At 38.0% G+C, this 24,927-nt stretch overlaps 1 protein-coding gene and 1 long non-coding RNA gene across 3 annotated transcripts; both read left to right on the top strand.

Moving 5' to 3' along the window:
- The first annotated feature begins 3,860 nt into the window (after positions 1-3,860).
- LOC124165185 lies at positions 3,861-7,471 on the top strand. Its single transcript, XM_046542475.1, has 2 exons — positions 3,861-5,198; positions 5,403-7,471. The coding sequence occupies exons 1-2, from the start codon at positions 5,034-5,036 to the stop codon at positions 7,191-7,193; spliced, it is 1,956 nt and encodes a 651-aa protein (XP_046398431.1). The 5' UTR covers positions 3,861-5,033; the 3' UTR covers positions 7,194-7,471.
- A 4,133-nt stretch (positions 7,472-11,604) lies between these two features.
- On the top strand, positions 11,605-24,496 carry LOC124165184. 2 transcript variants are annotated; one of them, XR_006866153.1, is made up of 7 exons: positions 11,605-12,465; positions 13,546-13,598; positions 19,147-19,228; positions 19,467-19,546; positions 21,342-21,413; positions 22,858-22,937; positions 24,418-24,496. It is a non-coding gene; the product is annotated as an uncharacterized LOC124165184 (long non-coding RNA). The 2 variants fall into 2 exon arrangements; XR_006866154.1 differs by lacking the exon at positions 19,467-19,546.
- Positions 24,497-24,927: the final 431 nt, after the last annotated feature.

Raw genomic sequence — 24,927 nt, 5'->3', positions numbered from 1 at the left:
TTCGTTTGATTATTATATAGGTTTGGGCAAGGAGGAATAATTTTGGTCTGGATACTTTTTTGGCAAGTTGCTCCTGTTAAGGGAGCTCATATAAAGTAAATTTAAATAATTATTAAACATCTTGTAATACAAGGTTCACCCTTCCATGCTAAAGGTAGAGAAAATAGTATTGTTATGTATTATTTTCAGATGCAGATTCCACTACCAAGTAATTAAAACATTTGAAAAAAATTTGTGTTCTGCATATGGGAGGTATAATTACCAAAAACATGGTTGAAAAGGATCTCATGCTCTATAAAAGTTCGATGTATAACACCTGTAGAACTTAAGAATGGGATAACTTATTCAACAGGGATGGTAGTTGCACAGTACTACAGAAGCTACTATTTTCTAGTAGCTCTAGCTAACTAAGATGTTTTGAAGTAGGTGTTATTGTAGGAGCTATAGAAATTTCAGTAGCTCACAGCAGGCCTTAGCTGCTATTCCCCTGTTATGTCTCTGTCGAAATGTGAATATTGCCAGTGAGCTAGGTTGTCACTTTTGCCTCGATACCAGACTACATTAGAAGATCTATTTTAATTATTAAGATTGGAAGAATTCGGAGATCTAAATCATGGAATGGCCTTTAACTACAGCAAGTTTTTCAAAGTTTCTAATTTTTTAAGTTGCATCTCGGCCAATGCAGCTAAGTGGTTTGTGTGCCAAATCAGTGTGGCTGTTTTCACACTAATCCCAAGAGATCTAGTCCACTTAAACTTCCTCCTTTAAATTTTCTAGTTTCCTTTACTCCTATATCATATTCAGCTCTTCTGCATTAGTCTTCCTTAGCTCCAGCTTTTGTAACACTTTTCTTTACCTCCACAATTCACTCTAGTGTAGTCATAATCTTCAAGCAGAGACCTATAGTTCAGAAATATTATCCTCCATTTGAATGCTTTTTCCAATATCTTTTTCGAGACCTCTACTTAGCTGTCTGGCAAGGATGGATCAAAGAATTTTTTGCTAGATGGTGCACCAGGGTCTAACAGGCAAACAGTCTTCTCATATTTGGGATTAAAATCTAGTGCAACAATTGTTCTATGAAAAATGTTCTTAATCATAATATATACATTACTAACATAATAATATTTTTACTCAAAATCTTTTCTTATTTAAGAACAAGAAAAAGTCAAAGAAAAGTTTGTAAAATGTATTCAGCCTGTAATGGACAGGTTTCCTAATTTTGAAACCTTAAGAATGTTAAACACGTGACTAATAAGACTGTAGCGTCCTGTCTTATGTAATCTGCTTGTTACGTACAAGATACAATTTCTTGCTACAATGAAATGTTTATATACTTCATTATTACAGGAGCAGTGCAGGAGAGCATGACCGCTGAAAAAGATGTGGAGATTGCCATCCAAAACTGGCTAAGGCACGCCAAGGAGCGGTTGCAGGGGAAGAAGAAAATTTAATAATATGTATGTAGTTTCTTGCATTGTATTATTTTAAGAAGCCAAATAAATATTGTGCATGGAATTGATGCCTTATTTATTTAAATTCTTGTCTGGACCTATTATTTATTTGTATCGAACAAAATGCAATCCTAACCTAAACGTGTCCTGAAGGTGTCCGGAGCGGACACTTTCAGGACGTCCGTAGGCCATCTTTTTTACTGACATGCGGACTTGCAGCGGACATACTTTGGCATGAATTCGCACGTCCGTAGGACGTCCATAGGCCACTTGGCGGACAATCACCGGATGTCCGAAAGGTGTCCGTGTGCTGTGTGGGCCATTATCCCTGCAAATAAACATGGAATATTAGTAATGAAGACAATTTTATACCATTTGCTATGCACCTATCATGCAGGAAATCCACCTATTTATTACATTTATACATGGCATCATGCATGCATAGTTATGCACTCCCACCCTAACACATTCATATTTATGTGCATGCGTCAACGTGGCAAACAAAATGCTAGGCTCAACTTCCTAACATTTAGAATCTATGCTGTGCTCAGCAAACAGGTTATTTTTTTATAAATATTTACATTTGCCCATTAACTGCGTAAGGAATATGGGGGTAAGTGGAACCCCTAACATAAATAGTTGACATTTCAATAGCATTGAATTGACATCAATTTTAGTAACATTCTATATTCTGGTTACGAAATACATGGTCTATCAAGTGACTATTTTGCACGCAATGGTATCCTCAATTCAATGGTATCCTCTCTGGAACAAATAACATGAATCTTTGCCAGCATTTACACTTGCCCTAAAAATTGGGGGCAAGTGCAAACCATGCCTCTACCAAGAGTAATGCCCCCCTTCCTCCCCTGTCTCCTCAATTCTATGAAAGAAGTCATTAGGAAATAAGTACTACCACAAAAGAATAACACTATGGTCAAATTAAAAAACATCTACAGTGATATGTCCAGCGGGTAAAAATTTGACATTTTTACAGTAAGAGAAGACCAATTTGTTTGAAGTTTAAAAATTTTTAAATCATGACTTACCATATATAGCCTTGTATTTTTCAGGAGTCAACTGCTGCTTCGGCTCATTGATGCCCTTGAATTTTGGAGCTGTGTTGCCAGTTATGCTCCTTTCCATTATCTTGTCACCGACGACAGCATAGCACACGTTCTTACAGTATTTTATCTCTGGATCTTCACCTTTCTTGCTAAGCACCGGTCTAGCCTTGCAAACTCCCCAGGCCTTACATGTGATCCATACACCATAACCAACATGGATCTAAATAAAATTGCAACACCATCAGTATGTTAATTGCCAGTCAGCGTAAAGTTTAAAAGTGATGGTACATGGAGTCAATTTTAGGAATAGACTTAAATATTCAAATCTACAGAGTGCAACTTTTCCTTGAATAATTTGAAGTTTCATTGTTAGATGGCGATAGCTTTTAACTAAAGAAAATAATTTTTTTGAATACCAGCATCTCCATAATACAGTCCACCTCCCATTCAAATTCCATAATCATGCATATATTATTCAAATTATGCACTATTCCTTATTACAAAATAATCAAAACTTTATCAAGGTTTTCATTGCAATTGCACAAAGCACACACCTGTAACTGACTAAGAAAACTTGAAGTGGAAAAGTAAGGGTTAAATATTCCATATCATTGTTTGCGCTGAGTGAATGCATGTCAAGCACTTGCTCTGAAGTCACCTCTCCAATGCTAACTTTAGTAAACACACAACTTCAGAGGCGAGTAAAGATAACTGGCAAAATCTTGTATCCAGGCTCCCCTCGAGGGATAAGAACACTCCATGGTATTTAAACGATGCAAAAAAGAAAATAGCTGCCACTTATTTCACCAATAAAAGAGCACTGAATTTTACTTACCATGCCATCATTTTCCTGCAGGAATGGAGGCCACTGTTGCACATCATTAGTGCCTGGAAAATGAATTAACATTACCGTACTGCATACTAACATAGGTATTATATGATATCATTACGCATATTCATTGCACATACTAACATACCATGTGGCTCAGCAGCAACCGCTGCTACTTTCTCCGGGGGTTCTGCAGAAGCACTTGAAGCCAGCAGTGGCTCCCCTTGTGATCGAGTAGGAGAGTCCACAATGCCAGCAGCTGCTGTCTCTCCTGGTTCCTTTCCTTTACTAGGGTTGCAGTTCAAATCTGGCGGAATGGTGTGAACAACAATTGAAAAACCCATCAAGGCCTCATATAAGTAATTCCAAGCAAAAAGATCATACATACCACCTTCTCCCCAGACCTTGCTCAGGTCTTTTCTTGCATTCCTTTGGGGATTTTGCTCATCACTTTCTCCAGGGGGAAACAAAATTTTTATGAGCTCCACATAACTAACAAATAAATATAATTCAATATCATGAGTAGTAGCAAATAAATTTAATACCTACCTAAATATCTAACATTTCTCAACTCCAAGTTTTCCCTGGTTAGAGCCTTGATCAGCATCAAGGACTCTAGATTCTTCTGCTTCAGTTGCTCAATTTCCGCATTCTTCTTGAGCAAATCTACTTTCGCAGAACTCAATTTTTTTCGTAACCTACCAATGGTCTCGGCAGAATCATCTTTATAACTCTCGACCGCAATGGATTGTTGGCCCTTTTCTTTCTCGTCCATTGCTTTCAGCCAATTCCTCTTTCTGCTCTCCTGTGAAGCAGCCTTTTTCGCCTATTAAAGTCACAGATAATCATGTCAAAAGACTGAAGTTACCTTAATTTTAAAATTAACAAATATAAACATACTTTTATTTTCCAGGGAAACAATTGCTAGAAACAAATGGTCAGAAATAGTTATGAATGATAATAAAATGTTTGGAATTATTAAGAAAGTGATCAGACTTCCACTTTCCAACATAACAGAAGTTCATGTGTGTAATTTGTACTTACATTTGTACACTCCTTGCTCTTTGCTTTCCCAGACACATCACTTTTAGCGGGACGAGAAATGTCCTCCAACGTAGTTTTTACCGGGTGTACTAGCATCCTCTTTCCTCGGTTTTGACTCAGCCATTCCAATAGCTGATTCCTACTGCAGCTAAGGTGCAGGATTTGCCCTCTCCAGTAATCCTCATCGTCAGTATCGGAGGCATCACTAGGCTTCCCGTCACATTGGTCGTACTCTCGCCACCTAATCTCATATTCCCTCGCCTTATCGAAATCACTTTCCGTTTTCGGAAAAAAATTTTTAATGTGCGTGTGAGGCACCACTTTGTACTTTTTGTCTAGTTTAAAAAAGACATAAGCCCAAAATTCTTTACTGTTTTCCATCTCGTAAAAATTATAATCTGCGCCTTAACTACAACCAACAAGCTCAAACGATGTACCGTTACAGTTGATTACCTACAGTTATACCACGCCACCACGCTTCCACCATGCGCGCACAAGGGGTCGTCATATTCGTGCGCGCGCACCCTAGAAAACAACGTCCAAGGGTCCAAGCGAAACCAAATGACGCGAAGCCAAATCGCCAAATTGTGCTTGTGGATTGCGTAACGTGTGAAATCTGGGTTATTAAGCTACCTTGCCATGTCTAGACAACCTTATAAGAGGTACCTTGACCCTAATTCAAATGTAGGAAGGCAGCTTAATCTGAAAATTAGGCGAAGTTCCGTGAAAACGGAAACGAGAGAGGAATGGTGTGCATCAAATCAGGTGTGGCTGAATTACGACCCTCAGCGAGATGATGAACAGGTACAAATCCTTTCTCCCTATTATGTGCGTTCACTTCAGTTAATTGAATATAATTGTATAGTTGAGTATAGTACTGTAGTTGAATTTAGAGGGAAATATGTTTTATGGGTGCCTGCTACCAATTTTTTTCGTTATCTTTATAATCAATTGTTACCAACTCAAGTACTATTAGCATTAAAGTGAGTACGTTATATATTCTTTCAGCCATACAGTCCAGCGAATTTGAACTATAGTTCTGGAGGAGAGCTTGCTGACGATGATGTTGCATGTGAACAGGAGAAGGCTGACGGCGATTTTAATGAAAGTGATTTCTGTGATAGCAGCTCTCTCAATGATTCAGGCAATTTCTATGAGATGAACCCTGTGGATTTTTCTGACAATGTGAGTGCACCTGGTGACGAATTTCCTGGTGAACATTTAGAAAATTCCTCTGAGGCAAGTTCTCTGAATTTTTCTGATAGTGTACGTGCATTCGATGATGAGTTACTCAGTGAAAATTCAAGCAGTTCTTGTGACAGTGAGGTAATATCACCATTTTCCAGGCTTAAAAATTTCTTACACTCAACTTCTTCTATTCAGTTAAATGTAGCCGTCTCAGTTTCTGAAATTATCCTTTTGGTTTTATCTCTTGTAAATAAGCATTGTTTATCACTGACGGCCTCTTGTGATTTAATGAAAATGCTGAATGTGATCATGGGCACTAGTGTTTTTCCTGCTACTGAGTACATGTTCAAAAGCCTTTTCAATTCCAATTTTTCAATGACCATGCATTTCACTTGTGAATTTTGTGGTCATTATTTGGGTAAAAGTGGTGATGAAAATTTGGAAACTTGTATAAATTGTGAATTTTTTAACTCCACTAAAGGGTACAGGTATGATCACACATTTATCACATTGGATGTCAGAACCCAATTGCAGGAAATTGTGGTAAGTTGCAAGGATGATTTTATGTTTTTAACTAGTGCTGCACCAAGTGACATTTTGGTTGATATACAAAGTGGTTCATTGTATGGAAAGAAAATTCGAAGGGAAGATGAACAGTTTCCCAGTTGGATGTCATTGACATTCAATGCTGATGGTGCTCAAGTTTTTAAGGATAGAACAACAGTCACACCCATTTATCTCATGATAAATGAACTGAAATGTAAGCAGCGTCGGAAAAATATGGTTCTGGCAGGTTTATGGTATGGGAAGGAAAAACCTCGTTTTGATGTCTTCATGGACTCTTTTGTTAATGAAATGAATAAGTTATATAGGGATGGAATTGACGTTCCATGTGATGGGGTGATGAAAACTGTGAGGTTTGTCACATTGTGTTGTTGTGTGGACACAGTTGCACGTGCTCCACTGCAGGGTATTACTGGAGTAAATGGGTATTACTGTTGTAGTTGGTGCACACTAAAAGGTGAATATGTTAACGGAACGGTTAAGTACACTCATTGCGATGCCAACCCTGAGCCCCGAACTGAGGAAGGATTAAGCCTTTGCTATGACCAAGTTATTCATTCTGGAGAAAAAGTTATGGGTATTCAGGCGATCTCTCCACTTTTAAATTTATCTTCATTTGATATGGTGTGGGGTTTTGTTCCTGACTATATGCATCAGATTTTGCTTGGTGTTGTGAAGAGATGCACTGAGAATTTCTTGACCCACACTGAAAGGGAATATTATGTTGGCTCAACCAGTAGCTTGAATACAATCGACAGTCGCATTACCTCAATGCATGTACCTCATTTTTTGAAACGCCAGCCAAAGTGCTTGAGTAACAGAAAGCACATGAAAGCGAAGGACTTTGAGATTTGGTTTCTATTCCTCAGTGTGCCAATTCTAAATGGAATTTTATTGAAAAAGTACTTGTCACATTGGAAGCTCCTTGTGCGTGCTATCAGCATTCTACTTCGAGATGAGCTTCACACAGATGATGTAGATTCTGCGGAGTTAATGCTAACTGAATATGTTGCAAAGCATGAAGAGTATTATGGAAATTTGAGATGACGTACAATGTACATCAGCTTACTCACTTAGCTGATAGTGTACGAAAGTGGGGGCCCTTATGGTCCCACACTGCTTTTCCTTTCGAGTCTGAGATAGGAAATTTGAAAAGGATATTGAAGGCTACGAAAGGAATCCCTCACCAGGTTGTTACAAGTATATACATTAATAGAGCCTGTTATATCATTACTGAGAATGCTGAAGGAATCTCAAATGAAGTGGCTGCCTTTTGCAACTTGAGTGACAAAATGGTATGTGTCAGTGGGAGAAGGTGCCGTGGAGGTGAAGTTGTCTTTGGCCCTAGCACCGATTATGTCGGATTTAGTGAAGGCCTTCCAGAAATGGTACAATATAGGGAGTACAAGGGGGTTATTCGTGATGGGGTTCGTTATACAAGCAAAGGGCATGGAGACTTGGGCCAGAAGGATGACTCCTATGTTGAGCTGGTCAAGGGTTCATTTGCCAAAATTGTCAACATAGTGGCTGTGGGGGATGAACAAATGGACCTTTATGTTGTTCTCAAGCCTCTTCGAACAGTAAATATATGTGGCCTGGATAATCTGAAAATTATAGTTGGTAGAGGAGGGAAGTATTGCGCTCAATTTTCCTCTGTTAAATGTGTTGCAGTTCATATTGAGGTGGATGAATCGGAGTATGTAAGCTCTGTTCCGTTTAAACACTTTTTTTTAAATATGTAAAATTGTTTTTGTATTCTTGTATAAATGTATTTTTGATTTTATAATCATCCATAACTGTTATAATGTTTATGCACCAAAATACAATGCTCTTCTTTGGATAAATTCTGTAGCACCATTTCTTAACTACCTATTTATGATGGATAATTGGTTGCAATGTGGCAACCTCATTACGAAGAACATTGAAGCTGCATAATGCTATTGTTTGTTATGAACTTAATACATTAATATGAAACTTGGGGGAGAATAGCATAATAGGAAACATTCTCTTCTTTACAGTAAATCTCTTTTTTCCATCATGGACCTATGATAACTCTAATCTTATAACCTCATCTTCTCCTACATTAACACCTATAGGGACTTGGCATTCCCCATTGAAAACCCATAAGAGATATTCATTCCCCATTGAGAACCCATAAGAGATATTCATTCCCCATTGAGAACCCATAAGAGATATTCATTCCCCATTGAGAACCCATAAGAGGTATTCATTCCCCATTGAGAACCCATAAGAGATATTCATTCCCCATTGAGAACCCATAAGAGGTATTCATTCCCCATTGAGAACCCATAAGAGATATTCATTCCCCATTGAGAACCCATAAGAGGTATTCATTCCCCATTGAGAACCCATAGGGACATTATATTCCCCATTGAAATTTAATGGGGAACATCATTCCCTATAGGTTTTTTCAATGGGGACTAATGGGTAATTTTTAACAGGGGAGAAGTTCATAAACTTCAATAATCTTAGGGAAAACTGTTTTGTGAACCCGAGATAATAAAAAGACTGCTTGAAAACGTACCAGATATGATCGAGATAGTGTGTATATTAGCGGAGATAATTTAAAATGCGATAACAGCAAATTTATAAGGATACGATGAATGAATGAAATGAAACATGAACAACAACAAAGGCACGTTACAAAACGTGTTCCACCTAAATATTTTACACGAATATTTACCGATACTCAATGATAAGCATGAACTTAACCAGCTTGGAAAATAGTATAATTAATGGATTTTCTCATCAACAAGTGGATAAAGAATCGTACACATAACATCATTGAAACTTACCTTCCAAGTCAGTCTCCGTGCACGTAACACATCATGATGTCCACAAGGTTCGTGCCGATCTCAGATCCGATGGAATCCTGATTCACGTTCGTAGACACAAGGAAAAACACGAGCAAGAACTAGGCCATGGAGTACACACGATATTAATCATAAACTAGACGTCTGAGCTCAAGGCAGTAGAATAACACGACAACACAATGGCGGACCTAGCGGAAAGTGGAAGTGTCAGCTTATTTAATAGAATCGGAGGGAGAAGTTTACGAACCCATCTCTTAATATAAAGAGTTAACTGAAGGAAGAAAAAATATTATACACGCAGAAATATATAATTACGATTGAAATTATAATTCATTAACATATACATGACTTGATTTTTCAGGCCTCATGTGTGTGAGATCTTGAAGACCCCTTGAAGTGTGAGGTCTTCAAGACTTCATGAAGTATGCGGTCTTTAAGACATCATTCATGTGACCTCATGAAGTGTGAGGTCTTAAAGGCCCTTTCATGTCTCTTAATGTGGAATCTTAAAGGAGTCCAACGTATGAGTTCATATAAGACCTCATTACGAATACTGTGTTGACTGGGAGTCAAAGAGTGGAAGCATTCGAAATGTGTTGCTACCGAAGAATGATGAAAATAAAATTGATCGAACGTGTAAGTAATGAAGGAGTGCTAAGAAAGTGGGAATAAAAATAAGTCTTCAAAAGCTTTAAGCAGAAGACGGGAATAGTTACTTGTCCACATTATGAGACATGATGGCCTGATTAAACGATCATAGAAGGACAGGTGGGAGGGAAGAATGGCAAGGGACGGTCCCGAATGAGTTACATGGACAGGTTATGAAGGATGCAAAAGGGTAGAAATATGTATGGCGCTATGAAGAGGCTAGCGGATAGGAGAGAGGAATTGAGAGCTGCGTCAAATCAATCTTAGGATTGTTGACTAATAGTTATGATTTCATACCTATAATCCCTTGGTACCTAGAAGAGCAGAAATATTCAGAAGCTCCAACAACGTTAACTATTGCCCAAACGTAGCAGGATGGATTTTGTCAACACATTGGCATTAATATCTTAAATTGGAATAAGAGAGAGATTCTTCTGTGGGACAATATTGGATGTAATTTTTTATTCAACGTCCAAGAGACAGCGGAAGAAATTTATTCGAAGGTCACAATTGCTCATATCAATGACGAAACGGCGACACTGATTGAAAGATTGAACACTAATCCGACGTAAATATATCCGTGTGAAAAGGATAGATATTATTGGACACTTAAATACGCCGATATAATCTGCAATTAAGATTTTATTCGGTTATAAACAGTTTGATATTTAATCAGAATAAATAGCTTATATTCATATTTATCGAGAGGAATTTACATGATTTCTATGCTCAGATTTAATTTTTTAAATAACACGCGTAAATTTTCCAAGTTTTTTTATTTCTGCCGCGTAAAATATCCTCCTTGAACTATAGAAGGGGTGAAGTAAATAGAGGGCGTGAACAAACAAATTGGAAATCCGAAAATTATTACAGCCAAAACTGGCAGCGCACTAATATTTAGACGACGGATATTTATATGTGTATAAATTAACCCCGCTAAATCAACAAGGATCGAAACAATCAATTCTAATCCGTGGCAATAAAAATTCACGCAGAAAAAAAAATACCCGCATGAAAATTACCGGCCACCGCGACTCCATGTAGATAATTTCAGCGAAAATACTTTTACTAATTTGAAAATACGGCACTTTATTGTTTCTTAGAACAGTATACATATTTGCAATGAAATGAATTCTAATATATATATGCACAGCCGCATGCTTTTCCTCACAACAATGCCCTCAGAAGACGATAGCCGCACGTTGCTAGGAGTGCGTTATAATGCCTGTAATCCTTGTAAAAGGTACTCGTAGCAACAGTGCATACGCATAAAAACGCCAGTTTTTTGAGGAAACAGTTTTCAATATGGGTAATACCATACGTAAGTAACAAAACAACTTCTAAACTTTATTATATCGTGTAATACGCCCTTAAGAATATATATTTTTCCCATTTTTTGTTCTAATACATCCCACAGAGATAGCTGCTTAGCAACCAGGATCTGGTTCTCTCAAAAATAATTTTATGTCCAGTAAACTCGCATTTTCCTTGGTTTTCGGGTAAATTTACTCAAGGAAGAGATTGCTAGAGCCCCGTATGAAGGTGTTATTTCCCAGCCTCAATTTTCCTGGCGGAAATTTATCGTAGTCATGAATTATTTAATCGATTTCCTTTCCGGTAAGTCTCCAGCAATTCCGTTGCATTGTATTACTCCTTCAAAGTCAAAAACGGGACATGAAGATCATATTTATCATGAATCGAACATGTAATCGATGCATATAATGATTTTTTGTGGCGTTTGCTGGGAATTTTTTCTCCGGTCGATGAGATATCTAGATAAACACATTCCTTTGCAAACATCTTCCCAATAATTTCTATGTGAAGGCATATTAATGAACGACTTGCTAGAGTAACGGATACAAATAGTTTTTTAAACTCACACTGACAATAAGCCATATTAGCCCCTCTTTAGGAAAACACTGAAGTAGTACTCTAGTAGTAGTATTTTAGAGCTATGGAATTTTTGTAAGTTAGTACGGAGTCGTAACTGGATTGATTCCCAAGTGAAGTAGATGGGTCCTTGGCATTGCAAGGGTGCAATAGAGCCTTGATAACCTCACTAGGTGTTACACATATAAGACACTTAGGGTCCCTAATGCCCAACTGTTCACTTAGATTCCCCATGAGGAACCCAGGTGAATGCTTCTTCTCCAATTCTTCTAATTATACAATCAAATTAAACGATCTTTCTCTATCCTGCATAGTCTACAAGTGTCATTAACTAATCCATTTTGATAGCAAAATCTATGGGGTGGGAATGAAATGGGCCCAAATTTATTTGTGATCAAGAAGGATTCCTCTCTATAATAGGCAGATGCCTAGGACGCAAAGAGGTGGAGGAATTGGCTGCCGAGGGCCCTATCCCGGAGGAGTTGGAGACTTCAGGGGCTGACGTGGCATTGCTGCAAACAGCGACGTCAGATGAAACTGCAGAGATGCCGATAGCCACGTCCCCATTGCCCCCGGAGGAGGGCCGCCCTTCACCAACCGCCTCTCCTCCTCCGGGAGAAGAAGGCCTAGTAGAAGACCCATGGGAAGACCTCAATGTTGAACAACAGGGCCCTGCCAGGGGGGTGGAAGACTTTCCAGGGCCCCACCTCCACCGTCCCTCAGTTGAAGAATTCATGCAACAGTATAACAACATAATTCTGGATATAGCGTCTATTACAAATGAAATTGACTGGATGGTGGGGGTTATAGAGAGACGGATTGAAGATCTTGTCCGCCAGGCCCTGGGACAGAGAGCGTCGCGGAACCATCCCGATGGGGACGGGAGGTTTTACCGCCATCAAGACCACCTGTGACCCGCGGCGAGGCCCAAAGTCCCACCTCAAGAGGTAAGTGAATGTATCGTATGTTTGTGTGCCTAGAAGTATTGGTGTGGACGTAAGCTAGAGAGATTTCCACCTCATGCAAATGCCAACAGGATTGAAATGGTAGACTCCCAGATGTTTGGATTCCTCTCAATGTAAAGGAGTGCCTCCCCCTGCAATCTGGATCCATTCCTGCCACCATTCAAACATGAGTGATATTCTGCCTCTTAACTTGCCTAATAGGATAGGAGAATCACGGATCATTGGACTGCTTTCCTTTTTCTATAGCTGGGAAGATTGCTCATTAACTGATTCTGGAAGTAACATTCATTTGGATGTACTTTATTTCCATTGAACATTCAATTTCCATGGCACTTATCACTTTTAAACAAGGAGAAGTAACAGGATTTTAATCAAATTAATTCATAATTAATTAAATTACATTTCTATTGCCACACTGATATTGAAGCTGAGGTTAACGACACTGTACATAGTTTCACGCTGCTGCAAAGCTCCTTCAAGCACTCAGAGTAGTCTGTGCAAACTCACATTTGAATATAATTAGTTATGAATCAATGATGATAGCAATAGTATCAGCTACGAGACTACGTGCTCGTTTCCAGACTTTGCTCACATCGCATATACTTTGACTCCAATTTTGCTAGTTCCGTCACATCCTTGACCTTGGGTGCAATTAGCCTTGTATGCCAGCTATCCAAGTTTTACTGGTCTGGCCCTGATAGGAAAATTGGATGTGTGGTTTTCAACAAATTATTGAAAACAATAGTACCTTGCTGTGGGATAATCTATTCCCATGGTGGTATTGATATTGGCAAACACTGACCCCTATGTAATTATCACTTATGTCTCCCATAGTACATTTCTGAATACAAGAATTCTCCCCTATGAACACCCTTATTCTAAAAAATGTAAAGTTCTCTTGGAAAAACTTGTAATAATCTTGGATAATAGTGGTTATTACATTAAAAACACACAACGTTAGGTCTAGAATAACATTTTTTCTGTTATCTTAAGATGTCACACAGTTCTAATTTTCATCAATAAATGAGGTTTATCTACAATTATATGCCTTCACTATTTCAGGGCCATAACATCAAGGACAACTCCCTGGCATGTCGGCGGCCAACCACCCAGAGGTATATGACATTTTCAAGGTTTTCCATTGGAATTGCTGTACCTTAATTCCTAGAATAAGTATCGATCCCTCACTCTTAGATTGTAACAAGATTGAAATACTTTCCACCATTCTAATCATTCCACCGCAATTCAATTGAGAATTAAACTCAATACTCAATTGAGCATCCCCTATTCCAGTGGCGCAGCGTGGGGGATAAAACCCCTCCAGAGCTCAGAGAAATTTTTAAGTTTAATCCATTTTACTTAATGGATTTGTATTACTTATAGAATAGTATTAGGATTAATCACATATCGCTCAGGAAACCGTAATGGTTGCCATTTTACACCATTAATCTTAAGGCGGTTATGCAATACCCCCACACCCCAAAGTATTATAGCTGCGCCTAAACCCACCCCCCAGCCTTTGTCCTTAGCTGCGCCCCTGCCCTATTCCTCCTATAAAAGGTAAGAAGGGATTTTATAAATCTAGCTAACCATCTTCTACATATATTTAGAAGTGGATGTCTATTTGTCTGTCTGCTATGCGCATTACCATGGCTGCACAGATTGCTACCCAAGTTAGTACACAAGTACTTCTCATCCTACCAAAACGCCTTAGTTCCTCTTCTTGTTGTATCCCACCTGTCCTTTTTCTTGTTGTTTTTGCATTAGCTTGTTTTATGTCACATGTACGACATCATGCAATTTCTGTGGCTGGTCATCCCGCCGCGTAGGCACACCTCTTGACACGCCCTAAGTGAAAACATAACACAAAGGATACTATAATAAACCCATTTAAATGCACTCGGCGCAAACCTTTTAGCTGAGTTATGCGTTCACAAGACATTTTTTGCCTACTCATGTACGTAAATGCATTACAATCAACATTGTGGAGTGGGATAAAAGCAGATCCCATAAGGGGAGGGTCGGGCTTAATTACGGTGCAGTGGCCCTAAGGTCTCCCTAAGTTGGGTCTCTGGCAGGGCCAGAATGCATACGACCACAGCTATCTCACCAGTCACCTTCCTTCCCCCATGTCAGCTATAGCCGGCATCAGGTCGTTTGCGTATGAAAATGCTCGTCGATTCAACCCGACGTTTGGCATCAAAGGAAATAGGGATGGGTGAACACAAGGAAACTAGCGAACACAACTATAAAGCCTGTAGATCCAGACTTTGAGACTTTGAGGCTTGTATGCTTTATAATCTGCAAACACCCTAAAATCCATCAAATCCCCAAAATTGGAGCACTCAAATATTGTAATGCGGAATTGATTGGATTCGGAAAAGAACAAGAATGCTTGTGGATAGCACTCTTATCTTTGTTACGGTCAAAATATAAATGACTTGTACATCAATACCAGGGCCCGCACAAGGGAAAACGCAGAGCAAACTGATGTTGTGTTGCCCTACTAAGGGGGGTTTGGTATGGAATACCCCTCAATTACATATACCAATTAAGTGGTCCGGGGAAAGGGGTACAGCTAGGAATTAAGGACAGGGGAATTTTAGAGGGGACAATCAATGCTGTGGGATCTGGATGGTATGGAATGCCTTCCATTGTAAGCCGGTGGTGCTGGGACCTCCCCCAGAAAATTTTAAGATATGTAAATGGTTCAAAATGGTGAGGTTTACAGCTTTCTCAGGGATATTCTATCGATCCTTACACTTTTCCATACTTAATATCAATGCAATTAAGTAAGTAAAATGAAATTAATTAAAAATTTTCTCTGAATTCGGGGCGGAAGGGGTCTATCCTCCAAAGCCTGACCCCTCCCTGAGCCATTGTGTAGCATCACCTCTTTTGTGTATAATGCAGTGTACATTTTTTGTTAAAAAGAAATACCAGAGAGCATTTTCGGAGGTAATAAGAACATTTTAATCCAAATAGTTTAATAGACTTATATTTTTCAAGAACCAACATAATATGAGTGGCAGTGATATATTTTTATTATATACATGGATAATAGCCATGAAACTTTATGAGTTTTTTTTCACAAAGTCTACCTTTTCTTCCGCAAAAATAAAAATAAATTTACACCATGAGATAGAATAAAAAATAAAAAATTTTAAAATTGGAAAACAATTTAATTTTGCTGTTTGGGCGTTTGGTTGCCCCCTAGCTATACGCCACCCTGGGTAGTTGCCTGGGAAGCCCAGGGTGACGTGGGTCCTGGTAAATGCCACTGTTTAATCTTGTCACTAAAATCTAGGAGAGCAAGTTACATGCAACCATTCCCTGTGAGCGTTATAAAACATACTAGTATATTAGCATATTAGTGCATTGAAGATTTTGAAGTGAACTTTATTTAAATATTTCCCTGAGATTTTAATACCTCATCTTTAGATACATATATTTGTAAAACCCGTAATGTGACATTCAAAAAGACATTCCAGCCCTCATACTAAGACATAGTTTAGGGATAAGAAATGAATAGTTTGAAGTTCAAGATGATTGTGAATTCTGAAATCTGACCCAAATAAGGTGCTCATAATAAAAAATATCTGCATAGAGTTCCCATCAAGAGTAATTGTGAATGGTCTAGTTGGATAATACATGAGGGGAGCCAAAAATAACGGGAATTGCGCAGTAACTTTTTCATTAATCAATATTTTCTCTATAAATTGTCATCACCTTCCAAGTAATCCTCATTGACTGCAACACATTCATTCATCTAATCGTTACTTCGACACTTCAAAACAATTTTTTAATTCACTAAAATCAATGTTCTTTCGGCCTTTCACCGATTTTTGTTTTACTTCACCTACCGTCCCAAAACCTTTTCCGTTAATATCCCTTTTCAGTCTAGGAAGTAGAGAGAGTAACAGGTGGCAATATCTGGTGAAAAGTGGGGGTGAACGATTGGCGTGATGCCTTTTTTTGTCAAAAACCACTTCATGGACATTGCGGTGTGGGCGGGTACATTGTCATGGTGGAAGAACCAATCACCTGTGTGCCAAAGATCAGCCCTTTTTTTCCGGATAGTTTCCCTTAACCTCTGCAAAATACCTATAAAGTTCTTCTATGGTTCGGCAACGATCTTCATGAATGAGGGAGTGGATTTTTGCAACATTGCCGTCCGTTCTTGATGTTGACGGATGCCCTTAATGAGGATGGTCATCAATCGACATCTGTCCATTGTTGAGATGCGAAAACCAGTCGTAGACACGTGCTTTACTTAGATTAGTATTCCCAATAGCAGTTTTAAGCATCACTAGAGTTTCTGCGGGAGTTTTCCCCTACAAAAAAAAATAAATAAAATAAACTTCACTGCCGCATGTCCACCCCGCCAGTCAGCCATCACACCTTTTCGCTAAATCAGAAAAAGTTGATTAACCAAAAAAATCCCAAAGGCAAACAGATGCACTCAGAGGCGACCAGGATTCTCACACTGACTCAGAAAATATCACTGCTTGGAACCCTTTATGGGGAAAACAGATCCCTCTCTGAACCGTTAGGTCCCCTCTCGTAATGTAAACATGTACTAATATGAGAAACACTAACAGGGAAATTCATGCTGTTTTGTTTAACTTGATTTGAATGCAGAAAAAATAACTCCAAATATTGGTATTAACATAGTATAGTTTTTATGTGCTTTAAATAACACTGATAATATCTGCAGGGAAATTATTGATTGCAAAGAGTCATTTCTTCAGAAAGCGGCCTCTCTGTAGCACTGCCTGTATTTCACGCCGTGAACGGCGCACTGCTGGGCCACATTGAAATGGGTGTCGTGGTGACCAAGGCGACCGTTAACGGTGCCATCCCGTCAACTGAGCGATTCGATTCATTAAAAGACATCCATACACACGGATAGTTATTTGAAGGCACATAGTGCTAGCATTTGGGGAAGGGAAGGTAGGAACAGAAAGGACAGGAGGAGAGGGGTTCTCCTTATAAGCGGTCGGATATTCGGATCTCCACTGAGCTTCAATGCAAAAAGAAAGCATTTTGACTTTGGCCAAATCTAACATCTATTTCTTCGGGTGAGAAAGCCTCATTCTACATGTTTTAGGATTGATAAATGGGAAATAATTTTTCCCGTTTCTATGAATCCAATTATTTTGAGTTACATGTACTTATTTCACTGCCTTTCCTGGCCGACTGGCAACAGCTGTAATCTAAACTAAGCGATTTTGTTGTATCTAGCTGCATGTCCTACCTTCCCTCAACACCTGGGTGAGGGGTATCGAAAGGGAACCCACGACATGAAATATTTTGGCCAATTTGTAAGTTATACAGTACTACGGTAATACCGTAATTACCCAGCACTCAGTTTGAAAACACCATTATGAGAGGTTGTGTTTTGCGGTTGGACTGTTATTTATCGTGGTTCCAGCTTTAAATATCGAACGATGGAAACGAATTTTAAAATTCCAAAAGCTAGTGCTACTGCTCATACCAGGGTAAGTGAATTCAACTCAGAAGGATTTTTTGTGAAAGACAGAGCACATTTTACTGTGCTGAGTTTGCAATTAAAGAATTTGAACACACAGTCACTCAGTCAAAGAAAGCGAAGGAGGAACTTGTTGTCGCTACTGCTGAAGCATTTTTAAAGACTTTATTTAGTGTGGAGAAACTTGACAATCCAAACATTCTGGAATGGCTCTCCAAGTGTAGACATATATTAGGGAGTGGGAATTTGCCATTAGCTGATCGTATATATGTCAATACTACATACTTGACCATTTCCTTCATTTAGTTTTATCAGAAATTTTGTACAATCGAAATTGTGTTAAATGTTATGTAAAATGCTTAATAAAAGTATTAGTATTCATGAAACGTGTTCCATAAAATAAATGGCTATAAATGTGGAAAAATTGTAGCATTATAAAACACTGCCAAGATTTTCTATAACACAAAAATCACATGGTTTAAAAATGAATTTTAGCAAAAAATAAAATGTCTTCCACGGACCTTTATTTATAGGCCATTTGGCATAGGCAATTTTTCATACTATTTATAAAAAATTCCAGGAGCAATAATATAAGTTATAATGAGGGCCCAGTGAGAAATGGGTGGTGGAATCCACGTGGAACCCACGTGGAATCCACGTTGACTCGTGGATATATGGTGGTGGTGGATATTGAGTGGTTGGACCCACGTGGAATCCACGTTGATTTCAAGTGGATTTGTGGTGATTAGCATAAAATGTTAAACAGAATTTCTAATTTGTGGAACTTAACTCTCTGGTGACATTGCGTCATTTATCATCCTGAAACCACGCTAGTTATGTGAAAATGTATCGCACATTCTATTTTTATATAATTCGTGGAAAGGCAACCAGGAGAGCACATGAAAAACCATAGACACATATATAGAAGGTTTAGATATAGAGTGGTTGAGGTTTTAATGGTTTTAGGACAGCACCTACTGCTGTTTTAATTTTTCCACCAAATTTCCACGTGGGTTCCACGTTGATTCCACGACCAAAAACACGTGGTATCCACGTTACATCTCCACGTGGGTTCCACGTGGATTCCACCACCCATTTCTCACTGGGGGTAGATCATCCATAGTTCAATTTAAGCTGATTTCTAAATAATATCATGTAAATTGATTTTCCAGCCATAACACGTGACTGGAACGAGTCCACTGCATAATTTGGGGAATGACCCCTGCCCCCAGCCTCTGGCAGATCGTCAAAATGGTATGAGATCTGTTTTTGTTATCATTTTTCTAGGTACACATTTTTTGTAAATCGGTCTCATTTCATGAAAAAAACAAATACATACACTTTCAAAATCATACACCTTTATGGTACACAAATTCCTCCAGAAACTGATTTATATGCTATGATAGCTTTTATTTTACTAGAAAGAGTTTCTCGAAAGAGGTTTTTGTAACTTCCTATCATCATCATTAATATCATTTAAATTGTTTTTCAGCCATAACAGCTGACTATGCGTGTAACCGCAAAATTTGGGGAAAAACACCGGCCCTTGGCCTCCAGCAGATCATCAAAATGGTATGGGATCTCTTTTTGTTATCATTTTTCTAGATATATATTTTTTATATATTAGCCTCACTAACAACCATACACAAATACTATATAAAAATTCACAATCATACACTTCTGTGGCAGACAAATTCCTCCAGAAACTTATTTATGCTATGATAGCTTTTGTTTACGAGAAAGAGTTTCTAGTTAGAGGTTTTGTAACTCTGAATAACTTAATGACCACCATGCCCCCCTTCTTAGCTTACCCGCCGTGGCCAGCTTTCTTCCTCTATTAACTCATTGTATATATAAGGCCATGCTCTTCCTGTATCCTTTATTAATAACTTTTGCATTTTAAATATTTTTAAATATAGATTTTGTGAATATGGATCCAAGATTTTTATTCAAATTGGTGAAAGATTCTTTTTGTATTTGAATTTCTTAAAATTGTGGATTTGACCAATCACCCATTTTTACCTTTTTTGAGATGATAGCAGATGTCGTATCACAACAATGTCATAGATTGCAGGGCAGATTGTTAATGATTTTTTTTTATTTACTGCAACAAATTACTTGCAACCATGCCCTGTGAGCATTAGAAAATATATGTATTAGTGCACTCAAATTTTTAATGAGAACATAATTTAAACAACAGCCAAGACATTTCAATGTTTCATCTTTAAATATATGTATGTTTGTCAAACCTGTGATTTAACATTAAAAAGACATTTCAGCCAAGGTATGTACTAAGAAACTTTTGGGACAAGTAATGAATGATTTTGAATTTCGAGATGATAATGAATTTTGAAATCTGAACAAAAAAAAAGATACTCGTATAAAAATATTTCTGCATACCTTGAGAACCTATCAAAAGTAATTGTACATGGTCTAATTGGATAATAGTGTAAATATGTACTAAATATGCAGGGGCAGATCCAGGATTTCTCTCTGGGGGGCACGAGAAAAGGATTTTGATCTGGGGGGGGCATTAGGCTACATCGTAATACAAAATGAATGCAATGATAATGGGACATTATTAAAAATCTTGTATATTTTTTAAGGGTCTAAGGGTGCACATGCCCCTGTGCTCCCCCCCCCCCCCCTCCTAAATCCGCCAATGCTAATATGAGAAACACTAACAGGGAAATACATACATGCTGTTTTGCTTGGAGTAACATTTTATTTCAATGCAGTAAAAAAACCCAGATATTGTTTTTTATAAAGTACATATATTTTTTATGTGCTTTAAAATAACACTGACAATATCTGCAAGGAAATTCTTGATTGCATCACTGTTGATTTTAATTTATATAAATTTGAAATAAAAAATGATGCAATTAATGGAATTGAATCGAAAAACAAAGACACAAATGCTTTCATGAAAAAATGTTTCCTCAAGGTACTAATAAATTTCCAAGAGTAGGTACCTATTGTCTTTATTTAAGGGTCATTGGTGTTGTATTTTTAGCCCAGGAGGGTGATAGAGATTAAATGAGCAAGCTGGCACTGGATGGCTATGTATTTATTTGATAGTTCCTACCATACGAGGCATTAATTTGACATTACATATCACTTTCCCGTAATGGGGAATACCGGAAGTAACCACCAGTACCAACCTTGGGTCTTTCAACATTTCCCATCGACGGAAAGTCCTTAGATACCAACCCAAGGTTAGGTACTTTCTGCTACAATTGGCACTTGCAATTTATCATGCTTATTATAACAAATTCCAGGAGCAACAACATACATAATGATACGGGTGGATCATTCAAATAACATTTTAAGATGGTTCCTAATGAATATCATGTAAATTGATTTTCAGCCATAACACCTGACTATGTGTGAATTTTGGGCAACGACAGCTGCCCCTAGCCTCCAGATGATCATCAAAATGGTATGAGATCTATTTTTGTTTTGATTTTTCTGAATATAAATTTTTTATGTATTAGTGTCATTTCATTCAAAAAAGATTTCCTCAATGCACATGTTAATTTCCAAGAATACCTATTATCTTCATTTAACCCTTTCGCACTGGCAGCTAGAATAGGAAAACGTTTTCGTGCTACAAGTAGCATTAGAATATTTCAAACCTCTCTGTATTGAGCTCTGTTTAGGGGGTGAGTTGCCTGGGTATTTTTCTCCCTCTGTTTTGGCACCCAGCTCAACACCCAGCGATTAGCGTCCGTCCCTTACCCCACCCACTGGACGACACCCTCTATCCCTATCATAGCACGAATCCATGGTCAACTTACTGCGTTACCAGTGTTTTTTAAACCAAACACTGTACATATTTGATTTTCAATAATTTACTCTTATAAAAGAATAACTAGTATTTTTTAAGCATTGTGGAATTTTAAACGGGTTTCTTGTGCTAATAACAACAGTGTTTGTAAATATGTATAAGCTCGGCATAAGGTAATAAGGCTATAAGTCCTTAAGTCTGTTATTTTTTAACGCTAAAATTTCCTTTACAAATTACTTAACCTCGGATCAAAACAAAGGATTCATTTCAAAGTAATAAAAAAATTGTAGTATGCACAAAATATGTCATTGGAAAAACTATTGACAACATAATCACCTCGCAACGGATTCCTACAGAGAGGATGATCATAAATGAGTTGAAGGGTCCGGCTTATAATTGCTAAGGAGTGGCCCTAAGGACTCGCTAAGCTGGGTCTCAGGCCGGGCCTGAATGCATCCAACAATTGCTACCTCAGTGGTCACTTCCCTTCCCTCGCATCGGCCAGAGCCAATATATACGGTCGTCTGCATTGAAAAATCTGTGATAGCTATACCTGACGTCAGGTCTTCTGCGTATGAAAATGCCCGTCGGCCACACACGATGTCTGGTGTGAAAGGGTTAAAGGCAGGCCTGTGCTGGGCGCCATCTTACGACAGTGGATGGCCATGGCCAGAGGGTGCCAGGAGTATTCAGGGGGAGGACTGCAGGGGAGTCTTGGGGTGTGGAATACAATAATTGATTTTGAAATTTATATCCTCACCCTCTTGAGATTGAATTGAATCTTACGAGATTGAATCATATTAAATTAAATTATTATTTTTTTTACCCAAGACGATGTTAATTATGCTGTTGAATGGGACATGATTCACATCAAGGAACTGGGTAATATTGGTATTCTGACAGTAGAATTCGTCAATTTCGGTATAGGAGGGTGTCTTGGCGGCCCAACACAGGCCAGGTTAAGGGCCAATGGCATATACAATTTATCATACTATTATACATGATAGAAGCATTAACATACATGATAATAAGGGTAGATCATCCATAGTTCAATGTAAGCTGGCTCCTAATGAATATCATTTAAATTGTTTTTCAGCCATAACTGCTGACTATGCGTCTAAACGCGACATTCGGGGAATGACACCTGCCCCTGGCCTTCAACAGATCATCAAAATGGTATGGGATCTGTTTTTATAATTATTTTTTCTAGATATACATTTTTTATATATTAGCCTCACTACCAACCATCAACAAACACGTACACATTCAAAATCATACACTCCTGTGGTAGACAAATATTCCTCCAGAAACTGATTTGTGCTATGATGGCTCAAATAATAGAATGTGTAATAATTGAGCAATAGGTAATATACGTAATAATAAGGTAGAAAATCCAAAGTGCAATTCAAGATGGATTCTAAATAATATCATTTAAATTGATTTCACAGCCATAACACCTGACTATGTGTGAAATTTGGGGAACTTTTGGGACAAGGAATGAATGATTTTCAATTTTGAGATGAAAATTAACTTTGAAATCTGAACAAAAAAATGATACTTGTAATAAAAATTTCTACATACTTTGAATGCATACCAATAATTATTGTGCATGGTATAGCTGGATAATAGTATTAATCAGTGACGTTACTAAGAATATGCTTTGGGGGTGCGGGGGGAATGGGTGAGATGGCGTGGGGTGGCAACCCCCCTCCCTGGCAACTGGGAAAATTTTAAAAATCGTACATGCCTAGGAATACATTTAACATCATTTAGGCACTAAAGATTTAACTTTAAGTAGTTGCAGTTATTCCATGTCAATGCTGGGTAATAGTTTTAAATATTTTCTTTTTAATTGCTCTGAGTCTTAGTGGTTTGAGTATGGGGAGGGGGATGAGGGGATGTATTCGTCCCAAAGCACCAGAGAAATAAAAGTATTATTTAAAACCATTGTCTAGTTTGGACACATAACAAATGCATCCGCACAAAGTTAAATTTAAATTGCCAAAATGACGTAAAATGCATTTTCAGGCATTTTATTTTATTTTTTAATTTTCCTTAACTTCCCATTTTCTGGGGGATAGCCCCCACTACCCAACCTAATCCCCCCTCTCTAAGGCCCCCAATTCCCCTAAAAGCATATTCCTAGTTATTCCACTTCTGAGTCTTATTAGGGTATCTATTCCCTCATAGTTGCACCACTGGTGTAAATACTAATATGAGAAATACTAACAGGGAAATTAATGCTGTTTTGTTTGGAGTAACATCTAAATTGAACACAGTAAAAATAACCCAAAATTAGTTGATAACAAAGTATAGGTTTTTTGGCTTACCTTATTATCATACTGATAGTTTTGGCTGGGAATTTCATGATTATATTTACGTTATTTTCATTTTTGCGCAAAGTTGAAATAAAAAACGATGAGTTGAAAACAACTACTGACATGATTTCATGCACAAAGGATTCCCTCAAGGCATGCGTTAATTGCCAAGAGTACGTATTAATTTCAGTTAAGGTCAATTGTGCATGAAATTTATCGCACTAATAATAAATAATATAAAGACAATAACATACATATTGAAAAGGATACAACATCCAAAATATATTTCAAGGTGGTTTCTAATGAATAGCATTTAAATTGTTTTTCACCCATAACAGCTGACAACGTGTCCCACCGCAACATTTGGGGAATGACACCTGCCCCAGGCCTCTAGCAGATCATCAAAATGGTATGAGATCCGTTTTTGCTATCATATTTCTACATATACGTATGTACATAAAATTCTAGATATAGAGAAGAAACCACTGCTACTAAGCCTGTTTTGTCAATTAATACAGATAAATAGAGCATTCAAGGTTATATTGACCAAGTTTAAAGTTTATCTAAAGAATTTTATGATTTCATGATGAGTGGGAATGAACAACAAATGTAGAGAGTATGCAACCCGCGTGCCACCCAAATTGTCTGGCTGGGGTGCCTGGCGCTCACTCTCAGTGCGATATCTCGGAATCCTAAGGGCAGAAATGAAAGAAATTTGAGGTGATACTCTGCGAGTGTCTAATGAGTCGTTGTAGAAGACAAAAAAGTGATAGAACAATCCGAGAGTGACATCATCTTCAGTTATGTGCGAAAAACACCCAAAAATACCAACTAGGTACACTACTTTG

Source organism: Ischnura elegans, chromosome 9 (genome assembly GCF_921293095.1).
Source record: "Ischnura elegans chromosome 9, ioIscEleg1.1, whole genome shotgun sequence".
NCBI classification, from domain to species: Eukaryota; Metazoa; Arthropoda; class Insecta; order Odonata; family Coenagrionidae; genus Ischnura; species Ischnura elegans.
This window is presented reverse-complemented; position numbering and strand designations above follow the sequence as displayed.